The sequence below is a fragment of the Trachymyrmex septentrionalis genome, unplaced genomic scaffold (genome assembly GCF_001594115.1).
Source record: "Trachymyrmex septentrionalis isolate Tsep2-gDNA-1 unplaced genomic scaffold, Tsep1.0 scaffold21, whole genome shotgun sequence".
NCBI classification, from domain to species: Eukaryota; Metazoa; Arthropoda; class Insecta; order Hymenoptera; family Formicidae; genus Trachymyrmex; species Trachymyrmex septentrionalis.
In genome coordinates, this window is record NW_017305288.1 from 912,603 (window position 1) to 932,480 (window position 19,878).

The 19,878-nt window shown below is 34.1% G+C and overlaps 2 protein-coding genes across 6 annotated transcripts in view; both read left to right on the forward strand.

Annotated features, from left to right (window-relative positions):
- Nucleotides 1-3,528: 3,528 nt before the first annotated feature.
- On the forward strand, nucleotides 3,529-10,726 carry LOC108748088 (importin-4-like). Of its 2 annotated transcripts, none has more exons than XR_001939291.1 (16): nucleotides 3,529-3,893; nucleotides 4,217-4,303; nucleotides 4,390-4,497; nucleotides 4,988-5,140; nucleotides 5,337-5,522; nucleotides 5,871-6,168; nucleotides 6,235-6,383; nucleotides 6,739-7,336; nucleotides 7,422-7,657; nucleotides 7,729-7,943; nucleotides 8,012-8,352; nucleotides 8,429-8,604; nucleotides 8,683-8,894; nucleotides 9,252-9,562; nucleotides 9,831-10,125; nucleotides 10,564-10,726. XR_001939291.1 is itself a non-coding variant. In XM_018486089.1 (16 exons), the coding sequence occupies exons 2-16, from the start codon at nucleotides 3,840-3,842 to the stop codon at nucleotides 9,953-9,955; spliced, it is 3,249 nt and encodes a 1,082-aa protein (XP_018341591.1). In that variant the 5' UTR covers nucleotides 3,529-3,621; nucleotides 3,721-3,839; the 3' UTR covers nucleotides 9,956-10,726. The 2 variants fall into 2 exon arrangements, 1 of the variants encoding a protein (XP_018341591.1); XM_018486089.1 differs by having other exon boundaries at nucleotides 3,529-3,621; nucleotides 3,721-3,893; nucleotides 9,831-10,726.
- Nucleotides 10,727-13,266: 2,540 nt separating this feature from the next.
- Nucleotides 13,267-19,878, forward strand: part of LOC108748031 (adenylate cyclase type 2-like) — an 18,146-nt gene continuing 11,534 nt past the window's right edge. For 2 of the 4 annotated variants that reach the window (XM_018485984.1, XM_018485988.1), the window contains exon 1: nucleotides 17,531-17,823. In XM_018485984.1, coding sequence (XP_018341486.1) covers nucleotides 17,680-17,823 — 144 coding nt within the window. In that variant the 5' untranslated portion in view covers nucleotides 17,531-17,679. Of the gene's footprint in view, nucleotides 13,784-17,530; nucleotides 17,824-19,878 lie in introns of those variants that run through there. The other 2 variants (XM_018485983.1, XM_018485987.1) reach the window with 2 other exon arrangements.

Consider the following 19,878-nt stretch of genomic DNA (forward strand, 5'->3'; position numbering starts at 1 on the left):
CATAGGTTTGTTTTTTGTTCTTACATTAGTAGACCCTACGACAGAGCCTGGCCATAATGAGATGATAAACATTTGATTGACCTACTATTGTTTTTGTCAACTTTAATAAGTTGGAATGAATAAAGTAGTATAAGGTAGAATGAGATAGCAAATTTTTAACAAAATTGCTCGTGGTCAAACTTTGTAGAGAGGGAGGATTCTAGACTGTACTAGAACTTTCTTGCTTAACCAAACATCAACAAACATATATCTATCTCACTTTAAGTTTTAAAAGTATACTAATTCAGCCATATTGCATTGTGACGACGAAGAAATCACCTAATGCAATGTATAAATTTATGAACGTATAGTCTATGTTACTGTACTGTAAACTCTTAATCCTTTCGCTTCCAACAAACAATCTTATAATTATCATTGATGTAGAATATATTTACTACACAACTTTATTATTGCTATTAATGATCATGTTCTCAATGGCACAAGTCTTTTAATATTTGCGAGAAAAAATAAGAGAAGTAATAGAAAAAGAAAAAAAATTGTTAATATTTCTCGTAACGAAAAGGCTTTTTGGGTGATAAAGTTTTGTCTTTTCAATGTTTCTCGTATTAATTATAAAAGAATTAATTACTTAAGCTATATGTTAATTGTTACGAGAAGCATTATATTTATATTATCCATAATATTAAATTCCACGAAACGACAGTCAAAAAACTGCATGAACTAAGAACAAGACAATTTAATAAAACTTTATCGCGATTTTCACTCGACTTTCAAGAAGTGATCTTGTGACTGAATTTCGTCAAAAAATCTTTAGTTATTGAGATCGAATAAAATAGCACGAAAGGAATTTTTCTTTAGTAAACGTCGCGAGCGGAATGCACATTAAGCCGACGACGAATGCATGCACGAGGTGCAACAAGAGTCGCTCAACGACGTCGCTGACAGCCTCCGTTTTGGTGTTTAGTGTTCGTGTTGCTGAGACGATGTTCCATCAAGGAAGAAGATAAGCCTTGCGCGTATAGTAAAAAATATTTTGATTCTTTTCAGTCAAAAATAGGAAATTCATACATTTGCGAAAACTTAAATAAAAATACACATTAAACAACGATGACGTTTACAACTTTGTCTTTTCGCTGTATTCAATTAATTTTAAAATTAATAATTAAAATTGTAATAAAATGTCTTTTTTTTTATTAATTAATTAAATATCATTAATATGGATAATAGGAAAAATATCTTCAAGAAGCAATTCTTCTTTAATAATTTAAAAACCGAATTGCTAGAATTTAACAAATAAAAATTATAATTTTCTCATTTAAGATTTAAATTAAAGATTTTAGATAAAACAATAATGATACATTATAATTATATGTAAAATTATTTCTATTTCTAGTAGCAATTTACTTTATTTTAATGTGTAAATTCGAAAATGATAAATTCTCAATTATATTTTCTTTTATATTTTGATCGAAAAATCATATTGACAAGCAAACTTTCAAGAACAATATTTAATCACATGGAAAGAACGATTTTGCTGAAGTATCTAAAAATTTAGTTATATATACAGATTTGAAAATAATTTTGTTGAACTATCAAAATAATTACGTGGAAATCTCAAGCATGATACGATAATTATAAACATTTTAGCAACTAGTTTGAGAATTCTACATATTTATTTTGATGGGCTAACGAAATTTTCACATCTATATCTAGCTATATTTTTAGATGCTTCAGCTAAATCGTTCTTTCAGTGTATTAAATTAAACGAATGGTAATAAAAATGATGAGAAGTGCAAGGAGGTCAAGGAAGGTAAGTCTCAAGATTTGCTCTCTTATAGCTCAAGTACCGACACTCATGTCAAGCTTCGTGTTGTGGAGAATAAAGATACCCCATGTACACGCGTATTCAAGACAACTGTACATAAAATACTTTAATCTCAAGTAAACCGATAAGTTTAATACGCCTTTCATAAATTTTATCCTATATAGTATATTGAACAGAGCTAATTCGCTGAAAACGAATTAAACGTTATTCATAAATATTGTCGATAGAAAGAAACTGAATTTGAGATTGAATTTGATCACACAGAATTTACCGTGCAATGCTGTCGGCAGAATATTGGCAGAAGATATATTAAGTTCCTCGAAAAAATATAACAGAATACATCCAACTCAATTTGATCGGCAAAAACTATGGAAGCTGCTGTCATCATATTTCCTGCTTGCAAGCTTTGCAGTTCTCTAACAGAAGAACTTAATGTGGATACACACAATCGATGCCATCCTGCAAATTCTCCCTGTAGATTCTTCGAGTCTGTCAATAATCTGCTGACAGACGCTGCTTATCAGTTCACTTGCATGTCAAAATGCTCGTAGCATATTGAACTTCAAGTAGAGAGGATGTAAGCTAAACTGTGATCACATTGCAGGCATGCATTTATGGATGAATTTTTGAAACTGATCTAAAAAAATTAAGATGACTGGATTATATCGAGAAGTTTACGAGAGCGAAAACAGGAAAAAAAGAACGAAGAAAGAAGACGAGAAGTAAACGAAGAGTAGTAGAGGATGCATTCCATAGGAGGGAGTTTGTTCTAAAATAATAAACTGGTGCACAATATGCGAGAATATTAGATCCAGAACGATAAACTAACCTTTTATACTATTGTATGTGGACATTTAGATAAAAAAAAGATTATTGCAGATGTTTAGATATGAAAGAAAGAGATACAGAAACAGAAAGAGAAACAGATTACGTAACGATAAAGAAGGATTATATCGATATTAAAAAGTAACATATCCCAATTGAGACAAACTAAATATAATATAATATATGGTATCCAATATATAGATGGTATATTACATACTATATATTAATTAAAATCGATTAAAATAATTTCTATACGGCAGTATAATTTGATCGGGAGAAACTATGGAAGCTGCGTTTATCAATGATCTGTCACGGTTGAAAAGTACATCATAAAAGAATAATTACCTTAGTAATTATTAAATATTTACTATGTAATTAGTAAATATTTATTTAAAATAATTTTTTATAAAATACATATATTTTTTAAATATTCGAGTTTTAAAAATATCACTTCTTGCACAAAGCAGAGGTAATATTAATTTATAAGAATTGCACTATCGCGTAATATTATAAAGAATTTAAAAAATGTATAGAACGAAAAAAATATTATTAGAAAGCAATATAGAATCACACAGCAATATTAAGGAAACTATTATCAAGGAAAATTAATCTTATGGATTTTGGCCGAATGTTTCATTAAAAGATTGACATAACCGATCGTTGGTAATAATAATAAGTGCATATTAGATAGTACGATGTACAAATTTATTCTACATTAATAATTATGAAGTATTATCTTAGCAAAGATAAAATTAGACATTCTAGAAAATATTATATTTAAATATGTGAAATAAAAAAATAAAAAATAGTTACTGATAGCTACAGTCGCATGTTTTGATATGGTTTCAGCTAAGTTATATCGTTCAGTGAAAGAACTTTTGTGTGTCAATTGTCACGTGTCCCATTTGCAGCATTTGAGACCAGTGGAATCACCGCGATTTGAAGAGAGAGAAAAAAAAGACAATGAATAGGTCAGTAACGTCAGCAAGGACGACGAGACGAGCCCTCTGACGGCGGGGAGTATCTACATAGACGTCGCCAACAAGTCTGAATCATGATGCTCCGAACAGGTCCCTCGTAGGCCTGAATGGTGGCGGTGGGCAGCAGTCGAGTCGACCTTCCGTCCGTGCTTTCGAGTGAATTTTTACCTTTCGGCTAAAGCAAGAAAAAAAAACAGAGAGAAAGAAAAATGGAGCGTCTGCTGTTAAACCTGCTCGCGTCCGATAGTGCTACGATACAGGAGGTTTGTGCATTTTCAATGTTCATCGTTTTCCCTTTGTCAAATCGGAGCCTGTTGAAGCACTGCGAACACGTGTTTTCCTTCCGTTCCATCGATTAGCTGCACTTTCAGTTTTACTGGAGTAACACCGCTGGACACTCGCGAAATCTTCTGACAGATTTACAGAATTCTCTTGGTCAGATCTTGACGTCGTGATCTTTAATTCTTCTGTTTTGATTATCTATTATTGTTGTCATCTGTTACAATATTAAACAGCCGGTAATTTGCTCGAAATGATTTTGTCTAATTTCAATATACTTCATAATGATCAATATGTCTAATTTCAGGCAACTAAAGAACTCAAGAAAGTACTTCAGAATCCAGACAGTGTGCCAGCTTTATGCCAACTTGTCGTAACATCATCGAATCCGGAGGTTTGTAATTTCTCGTAGAATTAAGTCGATTCACTCTTTATACTTTGAGCAAGAATGTATAATAAATAGAGAATAAATTGTTTTAGGTACGGCAGTATGCGACTCTCATTCTTAGAAGACGTTACACTAAAGGAAAATACTGGACAAAATTGTCCATACCTGTACGGACCGAATTTAAGAAAATTATATTACAGGTGAGAAATTTTTATAATACATTTGATGATTTAAGTTACAAAATTTCGTATCATTAAGTTCACTCAATATTTCCGTTATACATTTTATATTTCCTGGTATACATGTTCTTAGATAAATCTATCAAAGTATTGTTTCTTAAACAAAGAAATAAATGAATGTAAGTTTTAAAGCTTTCTAGAAAGTGGTTATGTTTATACCGAGAGATCTATTTTGCGGCCTGACCTATATTTTAGGTCGGCTCACGAAAAAACTAGACCTGATCATAGAGAAGATAGGTCATCTATCAATTTACTACTTTATTATTAAGGAGCCTAAATAATTGAAAGTCGAATTTGGGATATAGGCCGCAACCTAAATGCACGGTGTAAACATAGCCAATAATTCTTTAAACAAAAGACAAATATCACGATAGGACTCGAAATTTTACAGTTTAAATAACATTTATGATTATACATTTTAATTTTATCTTATCTGTGACATCTTTTTTAGGCTTTAGAACATGAATCAGCAAACTTGGTTAGAAATAGCATAGCTCAATTAATAGGTGTCATTGTTAAACATGAATTACCTACAAATAGCTGGCCAGAAATTATACATTATGTGCAACAGTTAATTACTAATGAAAGGTTGGAGAATAAAGAAGTAAGCAAAAAATTAAACTTAACTTAATATCAACTTTCTTTTCAAAGTGATATTAAATACATGTTTAATATCATGTTCATTATCAACTAAGTCATATGGAACCAAGAAAGAAAATTTCATTTAATTTTGAGATTTATTTAAAGAAGATATTCAAGAATCTGTCCATTATTTTATCATGCGAAATCTTTGATTTTAGCTAGGCCTTTATACTTTATCAATTATGACAGACGTTACTCCAGATGCCTATACCTCGCATGCCAGATCTCTAGTGATGCTTCTCGCTCAAACGTTAAGCAGTCTTCAGAGTTTAGGAAACCCTGCCGCTTTTTATATTTTGGAAACATTGCGGCATCTTATTCCTGTAGCTAAACACGACGAAACGGTTAGTATCGTACGCGTTTTTATTAAACTTTTATAATCTTGTTGTATTTATATATACATTCGTCAGTGTTACAGTTATTTATGTTTTTATATATTAGTTTATGTTATTTTTATTTATATATAATATATATCCGTTTCCGAAACAGATTACAATCATTAACTCATGTAGTTTCTTATAAAAACTGCGGTAATCTCTCAGAAAACCTTTTGTAAACTGGATATATGGGGTGAAGGTCGGGATCGAACTCGGGACCTGCCGATTACGAGTTGGTCGCTCCTATGCGTAGCCACTCGTCACCCCAAAGTTGATTATTGTAAAATATCATTGTTGACAAATATATCATTTCAGACATTACACACTTATGCTACAATGATGCCGCTAATAATGACCACAATTCAAGCTTTTACCGAAACTGAACATAATAATTTTGCTATCCAAAGTTTTGAATTATTGGACGAATTATGCGAGAATATGATTGTTGTAATAACGCCCCATGTAAAATCTCTTGTCCATATGTGCCTTACGATCATTGCTAATAAATCTACAGACGAACTCCTGAAAGTTAGGGTGATCAGTTTTATCGGTTGGCTAGCAAGATTAAAGAAAAAGGCTCTCGTAAAGCACAAATTAGTGGAACCTATCGTCGGTGAGCGATTTATTTCAATAATTAACCTATGTTAGCAGGACGACTCAATAATCTTGAGATTTGCAGATATGTTATTCGCAGTCATGATGAGTAAGCCAGAGGAAGACGATGATTGTTCAAATACAGATAATGAAAATACTGTTTTAACAAGCGCTACTCAAACTTTAGACTTGCTCGCGATGCACTTGCCGCCGGAAAAGTTAATTCCACATTTGGTAAGCTTCAGAATTTTTTTTTATTACATCAGATATATTGATTATAATATATATTATTGTATACAATTTGATTATAATTTAATTATGTAATCTGCTTTTTTTATAATATAGTTTTACATCTTGAATTTCTTACTTTATACTGTTAGAAACAAAAATATTATTACAGAAAATTTCTATTATAGAATTATATTGTATAACACTTTGACATTTCGCTCTATTGAGCGAAATTCATAAATTGTATATTAAATTCACAAATTGTAATATCGATCGATATTTTTTTTGTGTCTTTGTCTATTCTCTCTCCCTATCAAATTTAAGAAAACTATATTAAAATAAAAAAATATTAATTTCATAGTTGCGACATATCGAACCTGGACTCCGAAGCACAGATGATTACGTAAAAAAGACATCGTATGTGGTTATAGCTGTCTTAGCAGAAGGTTGCGCTGAATATATTCGTTCAAACTATCTTGAATTCTTCCTGCGATGTATCTGCGAAGGAATCTCCTATCCTTCGCCCGTTGTGCGCAACGCCGCGCTTTACGCCTTAGGACAATACTCCGAACATCTGCAACCGGAGATATCACAATACTCATCTGAGTTGCTGCCCGTATTGTTTGAATATCTCGGCCAAATATGCTCGTACATCAAACAAGAGAAGAAAGAACCGCATGCAGTCGGCCGTATGTTCTACGCTCTCGAAATGTTTTGTGAAAACTTGAATGAGAGGATCCTGCCGTACTTGCCCAAATTAATGGAGAGACTATTCGATATCCTAAACGCAGATACATCACCACACGTGAAGGAGCTTACTCTGAGCGCAGTAGGGGCTGCTGCTTGTGCCAGCGAGGAGCATATGTTACCGTATTTCGAAACAATTATAAATATTCTTAATAATTATCTTACCACAGAGCCGAGCGAGGAAAACATGTGTCTTCAAGTTCAAGCAGTAGGTTAGTGAGAACCACTTTATTCAATTAGTTACTTGCATTACAATCTGTATTATGTTTTTTATATTTTATACCTCTAATATTTTAGATACTCTCGGAGTGGTAGCCAGGTCAATAGGTGAGAAACACTTCGCCCCATTAGCTGCCACATCACTCGATCTTGGAATAAAACTATTGAGAAATACGGTCGATCCAGACTTACGGAAATCTCTTTATGGATTGTTCGCCGCTATTAGCACAATAATGAAGAAAGAAATGGCTGTGACTTTGCCCGAAATCGTCGAGTACATGATAATGAGTATACGGAGTGCAGATGGAATTTTAGTAATTATTGCACAAATTATGACAGTTGAAAAACTTATGGAAATGGTACAAATGTGACATTATCATTACAGATGCATTTTAAGGACGACGAAGCTAACGCTCTTACAGTTTACGATGATCTTAGCGATACCGAGAATGAACGAGAAGATGAAGAAGAAGATATTGAATGCACCGATAACGAAGATGATAATGATGAAGAGATCGACGGTTATAGTGTTGAAAATGCCTATATGGAAGAGAAAGAAGAAAGCGTGATGGCGCTGAAGGAGATTGCGGAACACACAGAGTAAGCTTTTCTTTTTTCGAGTTTTTAATTAATAACTGGATTAATCGTGTTTAAAAATATTATTGCAGAGAAGCGTTCATGCCATACCTCGAAAGATCTTTCGAAGAGATTTTTAAATTGATTAATTATCCTCAAGAAGATATACGGAAAGCGAGTATAGAGGCTCTATTACAGTTTTGCATTAACTTATCGAAAATCAATACTGACGAAGGAAAAAAGGCACTATTGAAGGCTCTCTCCATGTTTATTCCGAAATTATCAGAGCTCATAAGATTAGATGAAGAGCCGACGGTTGCCATTTGCGGTTTGGAGGCATATCAAACACTTTTAAGACAGGTTAAATCAGATGTTATCGCCGGCATAGGTCATAAAGAAGCCATAGTAAATTGTGTGATGGATGTGATGAAAGGTATTGCGTGTATTTTATTTACGTTTGTTATATTAATAAATCAACACGCAAATTAGAATTAGAATTTTTATCAAAGACAAAACAGCGTGTCAGGATCAGGAAGAGGTCGAAGGCATTGACATCGAAGCAGAACAAGACGGATTACTGATAGAATGCGCGGGGACTGTATTTTCTCATTTGGGAAGAGTACTCTCGGCAGAAGATTTTGCACTCTACTTTCAAACCATGTTGCCTTTCTTTTTAAAAAGATTGGTACTACTGATTTTTATACCGCATTTTTTTGAAAAATTGCAATTTTTATTTTATTTTAACTTAGTAAAATACTTACAGAAAATGGACAATTCGGAGGCGCAGAGATCTTTTGCTGTTGGAACAATATCTGAATGTTTATCCGGGCTTAAACACATGACAGCTGCGTTTGTTTCACAACTGCTACCGACTTTTCTACAAATTGGGGCCCAAGATCCTTGCAGCGAAGTTCGTAGTAATTGTTTCTTTGGAATCGGAGAACTTGCCTTGTATGGAAAAGAAGCAGTTTATCCGTATCCTTTTGTTGTTTTATAATGATCGAGTATCTAATGTAATCGAGTATCTATCATTAATTATCTTTCCAAATTTGGCAATAATTTGTTATTCAACAATATGTTGTATTGAATACTACACAGATCTAGTATTTATTAAAAGATATTTTCAAATATTGGAAAATATTTTTAATTTTCTTATAATTATTTTTTTTATGATTAAAATATTAAAAATATGAATTATATATAGAAATTACTATTTTATATAATTTTATCTTATAAAGAAATGCAATTCTTTTATAGTTATTTCGCAAATTTTCATGAAAATAATCATGGGTAAACATTTTTTATTGATATTCCTTAACAATTATTACACAGACATTATCCTAATATTCTTCAAACTTTATCGTGTGCTATTGCAAAAGAAACAGATGCAGCTGCACGTGATAACGTGGTTGGGGCAATTGCACGACTTATTATCACAAATTATTCGAATTTGCCACTTGAACAAGTATTTCCAGTTTTCGTTGAACAGTTACCTTTGAAGGCTGACTTCCTAGAGCATAAAGCCGTGTTTCAAAGTATTCTTACGTTATATCAAGCTGGAGTCACTCTCTTGCAGTCTTACATTCATACGTTGTTGAAAGTTGCAGTTATCATATTACATGAAGAAAAAGCTCTTGACGTCGGTGAGATTTTAATTTAATTAATTAAATTTAATTAATAGCATTTTAATGAACATTTTAAGAATTTTTCAAGAGATTTTTTAAAATTTAAAATACGATTTTATTTTTTTTAACTTGTATTAATTTCGTGACAAGTAATTTGAGAATAATGCATGTATGTTATTTTTACATATTTTTGTTTGAAAAATATATGAAAGTAATTGTTTTTTTTTTTTTTTTTTGAAGTATCTTTCGACTTGGCATATAAAGATTACATTTTTCCTTTTTACAGAAACGCAAAATCTCGTTATGGAGTTTATCAAGTCTGTTCAACGAGATTTTGTAAACGATTGGAATGCGCTTTTCACTGAGCTGCCTCCAGAAGTTGTTACAAATATTCAACGCATATTTTCCTAATGTAAACGATTAGTTATGCATGTTCATTTTTATCATTTTTGAACATCGAAAATGTTTATTGATTCGCATGTTGACGCTTGAAACGGCTTTTTTTAAGTACCTTTTCAAAGTAGATTTTTTGCCGTTTTTTTTTTTGCAACTCGAATGCTATTGAGTAAATAGGATACGAGGTGAGAATTACTGCAATCAAAATAATTGTTTCTACCAGCTTTATAGACAAATACTCAATGGTTTTTTTTATTTTTTGTTTATTCGTTGTCTTTATTCATTACGATATGCAGCTTTATAAAATGTTTGTGACTTTTATTTGATAAGTAAATAATTTATATGATCTTACAATTAAATAAGCATTTGTTATCTTTATAACGCATGCATCGAGCAATTCTTCCTCTACTACAATTCTTGCTATGAATAGACAGTCTATAATCGTTGTAAACGTTGTACAGTAACTGAGAAGGGAGAGACAAGTTTAATGAGAGAAGAACCTAGAATATGATTTATATGGAATAATTAGGGAATCTCACGTGATTTCCTCTCGCGTCGTTAGATTTTTTTTAGACTTTCGCTCATGGAATTATTGGAGCTGTGTAGATTTATAAATTCTTCAGTGTCCAGTGAGCGTATAGATAAAAGATTTGGTTGACATGCAGAAGCAATATAAACTTGCTTAATGAGAATACAAGCAAAGACTCTGTCTCTGACATAGTCATTGTTATCAATGAGCAGAAGGTAGCTCGTATTTCTTTATGTCTGCAATCAAAAACGTATAAAATAGCGTAAATAAATGTATTATGTGACTAATAAAAATGTTGTATGTGCTTTTTTATAAATCTTTCTTGCAATGTTTTTAAATGTATCTTAAAATATCTTTCTCTCTCCTCTGTTTTCATTCTGTCGAAATATGAATCGCGGCTAAAAATAATCCGTTAAATCTTATTTGTTTATTATCACAAGTAAAGCAAAACAAAAATATAACTGTTGATGATGTAACACGCGCAACGTAAAATACTTATATAAATATTCCGTTATAAATCCGAAATTTATTTGAAATATATATTTTTTATTTTTTTATTTCTTCTATTTCTACAATTTGTTATAGAATTTATGTGACGTTCCCTCCTTAAAAGATATCATTTGAATAATATTTTTAGAATTGATATTATTTGAAAGTATTGCGAAACTGCGAAAGAATTAACATTTCTCGCTACTGATATGTCGCCGTAATTTTGCGACAGTCGTTTAAGCAGGTACGATCGGTGAACGAGAGAGATGAGAAATAAAATTTCGATTATAGGCACAGGGATTCTCGTGCGGCGATTCACTGATATCGGGCAAGCTGCTATCACTTTATCGAAAGACAGCAGAGATAAAGCTCCACGAGCCGCAATCGACATCTCAAAAATCCTCCGTCAAACGTAATCAGCCGTGGCTTCGAGCAACGTGTTCACGACACGGTTTGCGCTTTTTCGCGATTCATGGCGAGAATTTAGTTTTTTTTTTTTATCGTAGCTTATATATTAAGCTGCTAATAAAAATAGCTCAGTTGAGTTTACGCGCCGCAATGGTTCCCTCTTTTTTCTCTCTTTCTTTCTCTTATTTCGCACTGTGTGCACGGTGTGCATTGTTTCCAATAAACAATACTGATTGATCAGGTCACAATAGCGGTACGCGAGTCGTTCTTTTATGGAAAACTTTGAACGCGATAGAACGGCGATAGTTGTGATATCCCTCGGGTTTTTTGCGCCCGATAAGACTGGAATGGAATGCTGATATTGAAGACAAATGTGTGACAAATATGTTTAATTGGGTAAGCCTTGACTAAATCATTTACGAATAAATACACGATCAGGAGCGTGCAACGCTGATTCAAAAGTAATGTTCTAAAAAAAGATGTGTTTTGTGTGTGTGTGTGTGTGTGTGTGTGTGTGTGTGTGTGTGTGTGTGTGTGTTTTTACATACACAAACATTCGAAATTAATTAAGCAAAACCATTATCAATTCATACATATCTTATTTTATATATACGTATTAATTTTTTTTTAAACGTCTTAATTAAATTGGCGCCCTTAAGCACTTTTAATTTGAAAAAATTTAAAATATTTTTTTCTTAAATTAAAGAAGAGGAAAATAATTTAATTTCTCGAAGTATTTACACGCAGTGAATATCAATACGCTTTACAAATTTTAAATTAAATTACCATTTTTCAATTAAAAAGGAGACAGAGATAATTTCTAATTTGAAGCACAATCGATTAATTAAACCATGTTTTCATGCAAATTATTGCATTTGAGTTGTTGATTATTACAAAATCATATTGAATATTTAATATAGCACATAGCTTACGAGATCTTTGCAGAGAATGAGAAGAATCCAACCAGATTTTATTTTAAATGATAGAAAATCTTGTGCGGCAAAAATTTTTTTCGACGTTGAACACAAAGAACACCTTTATTCGTATCTAAACCCAATTCGATGATTAATTATTGTCACTGACGTATATGTGTTGCGGGTGTGTGCGCAATATTCAGCGCGAAACTCATGATGACGCCAACAGACTCCTCCAGTTAACACCAGATAGTCGAGGTTAGTGTTGCTTCTTTTTTTACATGATAAATCGCACGACTGTGAAAATTGACATCAGGTGTTTAGAAACGTTGAGTCACATTCAGCGACGATCTTGTGACGATTACTATCACTATGACAATTGTCTTAAACGCGGCACTATTTTTCGCACGAATTTGCATCGTCTCAAAGATCGATCAATCTCTATTTTCTCTATTTGTGAGAAAAAAAATGACTAACTTCGTCCTAGTTCTGAAAGAATTCTCAGCAAGCATCTCTACTTTTATTTATATTTCCGAAAGTGGCGAATTAGCGAATTACTTCGAATGCCTATGTCGTTTAATTAATAGATGTATGTACGAATATTATTTGGCGCGCTCGAGTCTAGATTTTTCAGTAAAAGATCTCAATTTTCAGTTTGCAGAAATGTTATTTTACTTTACACAACACTCGCGTAATCTGAACTATAAAATTGTTTAACGTGATCCTTAAATAAAAGAAGCTATTCCAACGCTAATCTTCCTGTGGAATCAAACAGTGAAACACGATATTCCAAATTTGGAACTGATGACATTTTTATTTATTTGCATCTCAATTATATTTTTCTCTATTCTTTTTTTAACACGAATAATCACTACTAATCTAATTAATATCAGAATTACGAGTGGTGGTAATTTTACGTTCCCGAGTATATGCGACTTGCTATAACATTGTCGCGTCTTCGATAATTGTCTGAGATCGCCGGTGGATTTTCACCGATTCAACGTCCGGAATCGATCTTGATCCTCGATTGAGACGGCGCGACGGAAGTCGTAAAAAGTGTCATTGAGAACCGAGACTACCGAGAGAGCCTTCGACTACTCTCCAGGGCTCTCGATGGAAAGCGCAATATGCATGCGTGCGTGCGTGCCGACCTTGAGGACCTCCACCATGACTCGAATCGGAAAGAAGCCACGGGTACACGACCCACGTCGCGCTCGCACGTCGCCGTCACACCTGTCGAGCCCGCTGTCGTGCGTCGCGGATCGCGGTGACATCGGCGGTGGAAAGCGGCCTCCTACTCTCGTCTTTCATTTCTCGCGCGCACTTCCGAACGTAACGCGCGTTGAAAAGTATCTACGTGAAAAGTATCTGTGCGAGAAGAAAAGAAAATAAACCGAAAGAAAGAGAATAGTGTATAAGCCGCGCATCCGTGCGCCACGGTTCGCCGCGAAAGTTGCCGATCGATTGACCTTTCGTTCTGAAAGTGAAGGAACCTTCGATCAGGTGAGTATCGAAAGTAAGCTTCAGTCGCGTGACGAGTAAAATTGACTTATATTCTCAACATTGATTTATTATAACATTGAGAATTCGTTGTCCGCCGTTTTTTAGGTATGCGGAACGTTTTGTCATCCACGACATTTCATTTTAATGAGCTTTCAGACAAATTTAACCCTTTGGTATCACTCTGGGTGTGGCATGTTCGAACTTTCTTTTTCTATAGTGTTTCTAATGCTTGTGACTTTTTTTTAAATAAAGACACGTACATTTACTTGGTACTGCTATGTTCCTTAATGACGGTTTTCATTGAAAAAATTCTTTACGATGTATTCATTTTTACGAAAGTTACAAGCAATCAAATTGGATTAGGTATGTCATATCTAAGTGTGTCGTTCATGTAGTGTGGCACCAAAGGGTTAAAATTGATTTTTCTTCAATGAAGATATATCAAAAAGATATCGTCATTTCTCATAACTTTTCAATCACCGTTTCATTTATTCGGCTACCTCGATTTATTTCGTTTCAATAATAGAATTGCTTTGATTTATTTACTTCTTTCCTGAAATCGCTTAATGTGTTAATTCATTCTTACTCGTGATGTGACATTATATAGATGAAAAGCATTTCCAATTTTATTTGTATCTCTGCAAAGAAATTGCAGAGATGTAAGTCTTAATACGCATTTGTCAGACTCTTTATCGCACATTACTCATGTTCTCTATTCAAACAAGCTTATCCGGTCATTAATTTGGTAAATCTCTCTCTAAAAGTCTCTTTTTGATGCTCTCTGGAAATAAATAAAAAAAAAAAACACCTGCAAACGCGATCAACAAATATTAACTCGAGATTCCTCTCAGTTGAATCATCCAATCATGATAATCGAGTGATAATTAATATTCATTCGATTTATTCTATCGCGAGACGGCCCATTAAAGAGAGTCCATTAAGAAGGCGTCCTTTCTCGTACAGACATTACTGATCGTTTAGATCACTCGATTTGGTCACGGGGGCTAAGTGATCCGGAAGGGGCAGGATGCAATTAGCAGTGCTCGGAAAGTTAATTTCGTAGCTTACGTCCGATCGCCAAAATCGTATACGCTGAACCAAATCTCGTTACCCACAATTAATTTCCATCCGGTTCTCCATTGTTGTTGCTACTTATTGTTAGCGACCAATCTCCGCAATTACCGTTCGCCAAATCCGCCATCTCTATCCTATTCTCTGGCCTTTTCAAAATTCGAAAAGTACCAGCATTTACGTCTGTAATCGTCACTCTGTTATTATTGCAGCTAGTAGCAGCCGATCTTGACGATCACGGTAGATCGACTAAGCATGTAGGTTTAAGACTTTACGATCGTAAAGTCTTCCAAACGTGCGATCGCATTGTTGAAGACACGATTTACAATAAGAGATGATAAATGATGTATTTAGCGTGAATAAGTGTCGGAGAAAGAAAGTCAGAGACAAACGTTCACGATGATCAGCACGAAATGTTCCAATCGCAGTGATATAACTGCACTGAAAATATATTTTCTTCACTTCTTTGTAGATTTCACTTTCAGGTTACGGTTTGTTGATTGTCACATTATCATAACGAAATCACGTAACTTGGCTAATCTTTGATTCATGTACATATAATTAAACGGCAAGGATAAAGATGAAGAATAATTTGAAGGCTTGTCAGATATGGTTACTTGAAATATACGTCAACTTAGAGCGAAATAAATAAAGTTCTTTAAATTTTAACTTTAATTAGTTTTATTATACTGGAATGATATTCTTAATTAGCTACTCTCTATCGTAAGCAATTCAGTTTGAAATTTTAATTTAATTTAATGTAATTTAATTTAATTTACTTTATTGCAAGGCTCTATAAAAAGACTATATGTTAACAGAGTAACGTATAATTTTTATATAATGACTTTCCAAACAAATCAAATTAATTAATTCAGCCGTATAAAAGCCAAACGATGTGTTGACGCAATGTATAATTTTTATATATATAAAACGATGATATAATAATGGATAAACTTTTCGACCTTAAATTAAGTCATCCTCTCTCAGTATCCAAATAAATTATAAATTATAAATCTTACTTTATACGATATTTATAAACGCCACATAAATTTATTTCATCCGCTTATACATTGTTCTTGTGATCTCAGTCGTTTATCTATTATTATATCATCGTTTTATATATATAAAAATTATACGTTGCTATCATCTTGCGTTTGGCTTTTATGCTTTTGAATTAATTAATTAGAGTAACATATAGTACAATAAACTATAATAGCTTGTAAATAGTTAGGCATCAGCATAACTGAAAAATCTTCATTAAATATAAATATCCTAGTTGGCTAAAAATTATTGTCAAAAAAATAATTTTATACAAGAAGTTATTATAATAATAAAAGCCATAATTTAACAAATATTCTATGTAGAAAAATCTGCAAACGTTTTATTTGATTCATATTAATAATTGATACTGTCAGTAGAATAATTTTGCAAGAACCGATTATCGGTTGGCAAAAATATCCTAATTTTTCAATCAATTTCGGCTACCTCGTTTATAAAAACGAGTAAAGGGGAGCCACAGACGAGAAATTACTCAAAAATACATACAGGAGAGCCGCTACCGTGATCCGTTCGATAATTCAATTGTGGTATAATTGCTGGAGAAAGAATGTGTAAGCAAAAACGTTGCTGTTCGAAGAAAAAAATGCATTAAAATTTTTTTCCTACCAGAGCAGGACGTTCTTATTAATAGTTTTGAAGCTGATGACTATGTAGTCATCTGTGGATATTTTATACGATCGAATAAAGTATTGGATTCTAATATACAAAATCTCGTTCGTTTTTATGGAATTTTTTTTATGCGCAGAAATGTAATTGTTCTCTGTTTCTTGCAATAGATACTTTGAACGTGCATATTTTCCAAGGGTCCGTGCCTTTCCAACAATCAATGACTATGTTTCCGGGGTGGCATTTTGTGGCACCAAATATGAGTTTAAAAGTCCTCTTTTCAGGCGGGATAAATCCAATTTTTAAACGCAAGGAGAAATCGAGCTGACCTTGAAAACATTCAAAGACAAAAGCAACTTGATAGCTATTCTCGACATCACTTGGATAAATCGTGCCTAACACAACTTGCCAGTAAATGCGAAAGCTTTCGACAGAGCGACTCCTTATTTATTCATTTCGTTTATAAAGAGACAATTGAAGCGTGTGTGCATAAATATATTGGTATTCCTCGACGCGTAGAGTGAATCGTGCGGTTCACGCTAGCGAGAAATGCGAATTCCCTCTAAAATGTCAGCGGGCGGCGGATGTTTCTGACTACGTTAATATCGAGGCATTTGTATTGGTTGGTCTTCTTTGTGAGTCCTCTGTGTGTGTGAGTTCTTCAGAAAGGTGTTTCCATCCAAAAATACATTTTATTTGCCTACCTCACGAGGCATTTCCGACAATGAGACAACGCTTCTCGATCTTTCCCGCGGGTCACTTTATCGCCCACGATCGATGCTATACTATATACTAGACAAAGTTCCTAAGCATAAAAAAATCAGAAGCATGCATTATAGTTGATCGGAACGAGAGAGAGAGAGAGAGAGAGAGAGAGAGAGAGAGAGAGAGAGAGAATGAATGAATGAAGAGGGAGGAGGGAGGGAGGGGGAGGGGGACAATGTAGGAAAGTCGCAGGGGGGTTTCGAGTGGCCCATTTCTCTTATCACGATAAAGCCTGGGCTTGGCTTGATCATCACGGAACTCAACGCATCGGGGTGATTCGCTTTTCAATTGCGATTCGTTACGATCGTTCTCCAGTCGCGAATCCGTCATCGCGATGATGAGTACGACAAGCTCGCTGTCGTCGCCATTGCCGTCTCGCTGTGACTATCATCGACATGGATGATCCAAAATCGGCTAACGAAGTTAGGATGGATATGGAACTGGTAACCCAAGCGTCGTTCAGCTCGCTGCAGAAGGAAGACGACGGACGCATCATCTCTTCCGATAGCTTTGACGAGTGGACGTGGTCTGGTCTGCGGGTAAGTGAACGATTAATTACACGTAAGAGGACCATCTGCCTTTATCGACGAATGTTTAAAAAGTCTCAATTGAATGAGTACTTTAATGAGCTTATACTCTTGGCACCTCACTCTTAGCAGACTATACGGCGTCTTATCGTCTGATCCACATTACCGAGAATTTCGATATAGCTATCTTTCATAATTCATAATTAAATGTATATATAAATATAGGCAATGCAATTTTTTATATTTTAAAGATTTGTATTATTTTATTTATAAACTTTTTTTTTCTTGGATTCTCAAACTCAAATTCTAGGTTGAAAATCTATGATAGTGAAAGTATTTTGTAAAGCTTAAGTTCCTGAATCTATCTCGAACTTTGCGGTGTGCTAAAAAATCTCGGATTAAATAAACGACTATTTTAACATTCTTGAAATCTTGAAATCCTTGACCATGCATTTCTTTCAGTTTCTTTCTATAAAAGAAACCTTCTAAAGTGCAAATATAATTTATAAACGGTTGTATATCTTGATTTTCAATTAAAACTTCTGATTAAATATCGAAGTTATTGTTCGCTAAAGCTCATTAAAAGGACTCGGCAATGAAGAATTTGCATTAACAATAGAGCGTAATCGCAATAAGAGAATTTCGTCAACGATTCGGAACGTCCCAGTATTGATAACGCTCTGGGACGATGTTACCTGGAAAACAAGATTGTGGAAGAATTTTTAACGCGAGAGTCACTATCAGAAGGAAATGACTCGTCAAGTGAATGAGTGAGAAAGAACGAGTGAATTCTTTGAAAGTGCTGCTTATCGAGCGCGGCGATCAATTTATCTATGGCCGAAGGATGTTCACTGTAATGCTCGAAAGCTCTAGAAGAGCCTACGTAAAGCTGAAAGAAACCTTATTGCTTCTTTTCCTACCCTTCTATTCTTGGGCGGTGTGAGTTATTATAATTACTGCAATTAATTAAGCGATTCAAGAAGGAAATGTCATAAAAATCGATGATAATAATTTTGGAGGAAATTCCATTCTTAAAGAAGTTTCTACGATAATTTCCTATTGAAAATAATGTCACTTTTATTGCATCGAATTATTTAAGCACCAAAGATTCAGCTTCGACTTATTGTTTCACGTATTATTCTCTTCATTCGTTCTGCACATGTGAATGTTTTCCTAATCGCCGAACGGAATAACTTGTTTAATTGAAATCATTTTTACGATTCGAAGTTTGTTTTGAGTTTTGGTTGAGTTGAGTTTTCGTTATACTATAATAAATCAATATATTCGGGGGACTAATGAGAATGTCGATCAGATCTCAATTAATCCTCCCACTCGAATGCGGTTGCTGTGATGAAATCGATAATCTCATCCAAGCAGTTTTTGTCCATGTTTGCTGATTCGAGGAATTTCGATAGCAAGATATCTCTGTTTTCAATATATCGGAAAATTTTTTAGCAACACAGTAAATTGCAACCCGATAAATACTGCAGAGACAACTTTCGGAGATACGAAACTACGAGTTCCAACGAAATCGCACGGTACATATTGCAAAAAAATGTTGCAAAAATGTGCAGTGTAATAGTTTAAATGTTTATGCAAAATCGATATGTTTTTCATCTAATACTTATATCATTATCTAATAGAGCAGTCATTTATGGATCAGCGCCATTTATCATTACCGAATGACATTGAATTGAAAGGGTTGAAGGAAAGAACAAAGAGGGCGATGAATAATAGTGAGAGTGAAAGACAAAAAAGGGAAGAGATGGAGAGGCGCAAAGGAGACCTGCTGCGCGAATTCGGGATTGAAGATCAATATTCAGCGAGACGAAAGAGAGTGAGAGAGGGGGGAGAGGGAGAAAGAGAGAGAGGGAGAGAGAGAGAGGGAGAGAGAGAGATTCACCAAGCTGAGCGGGAACGTGAGGATAAAACGCACGCGCGAGACGAAAGCACGAAAGCACGTTTCCCCCGGCTGCTGCTGCTGCTGCTGCAAGTGGAGGTTCCTTCAAGCGCACCTTCGCTAACCGTTGCATTTTAGACGGATGCGACTTTTCAGCGGGTGTGGTC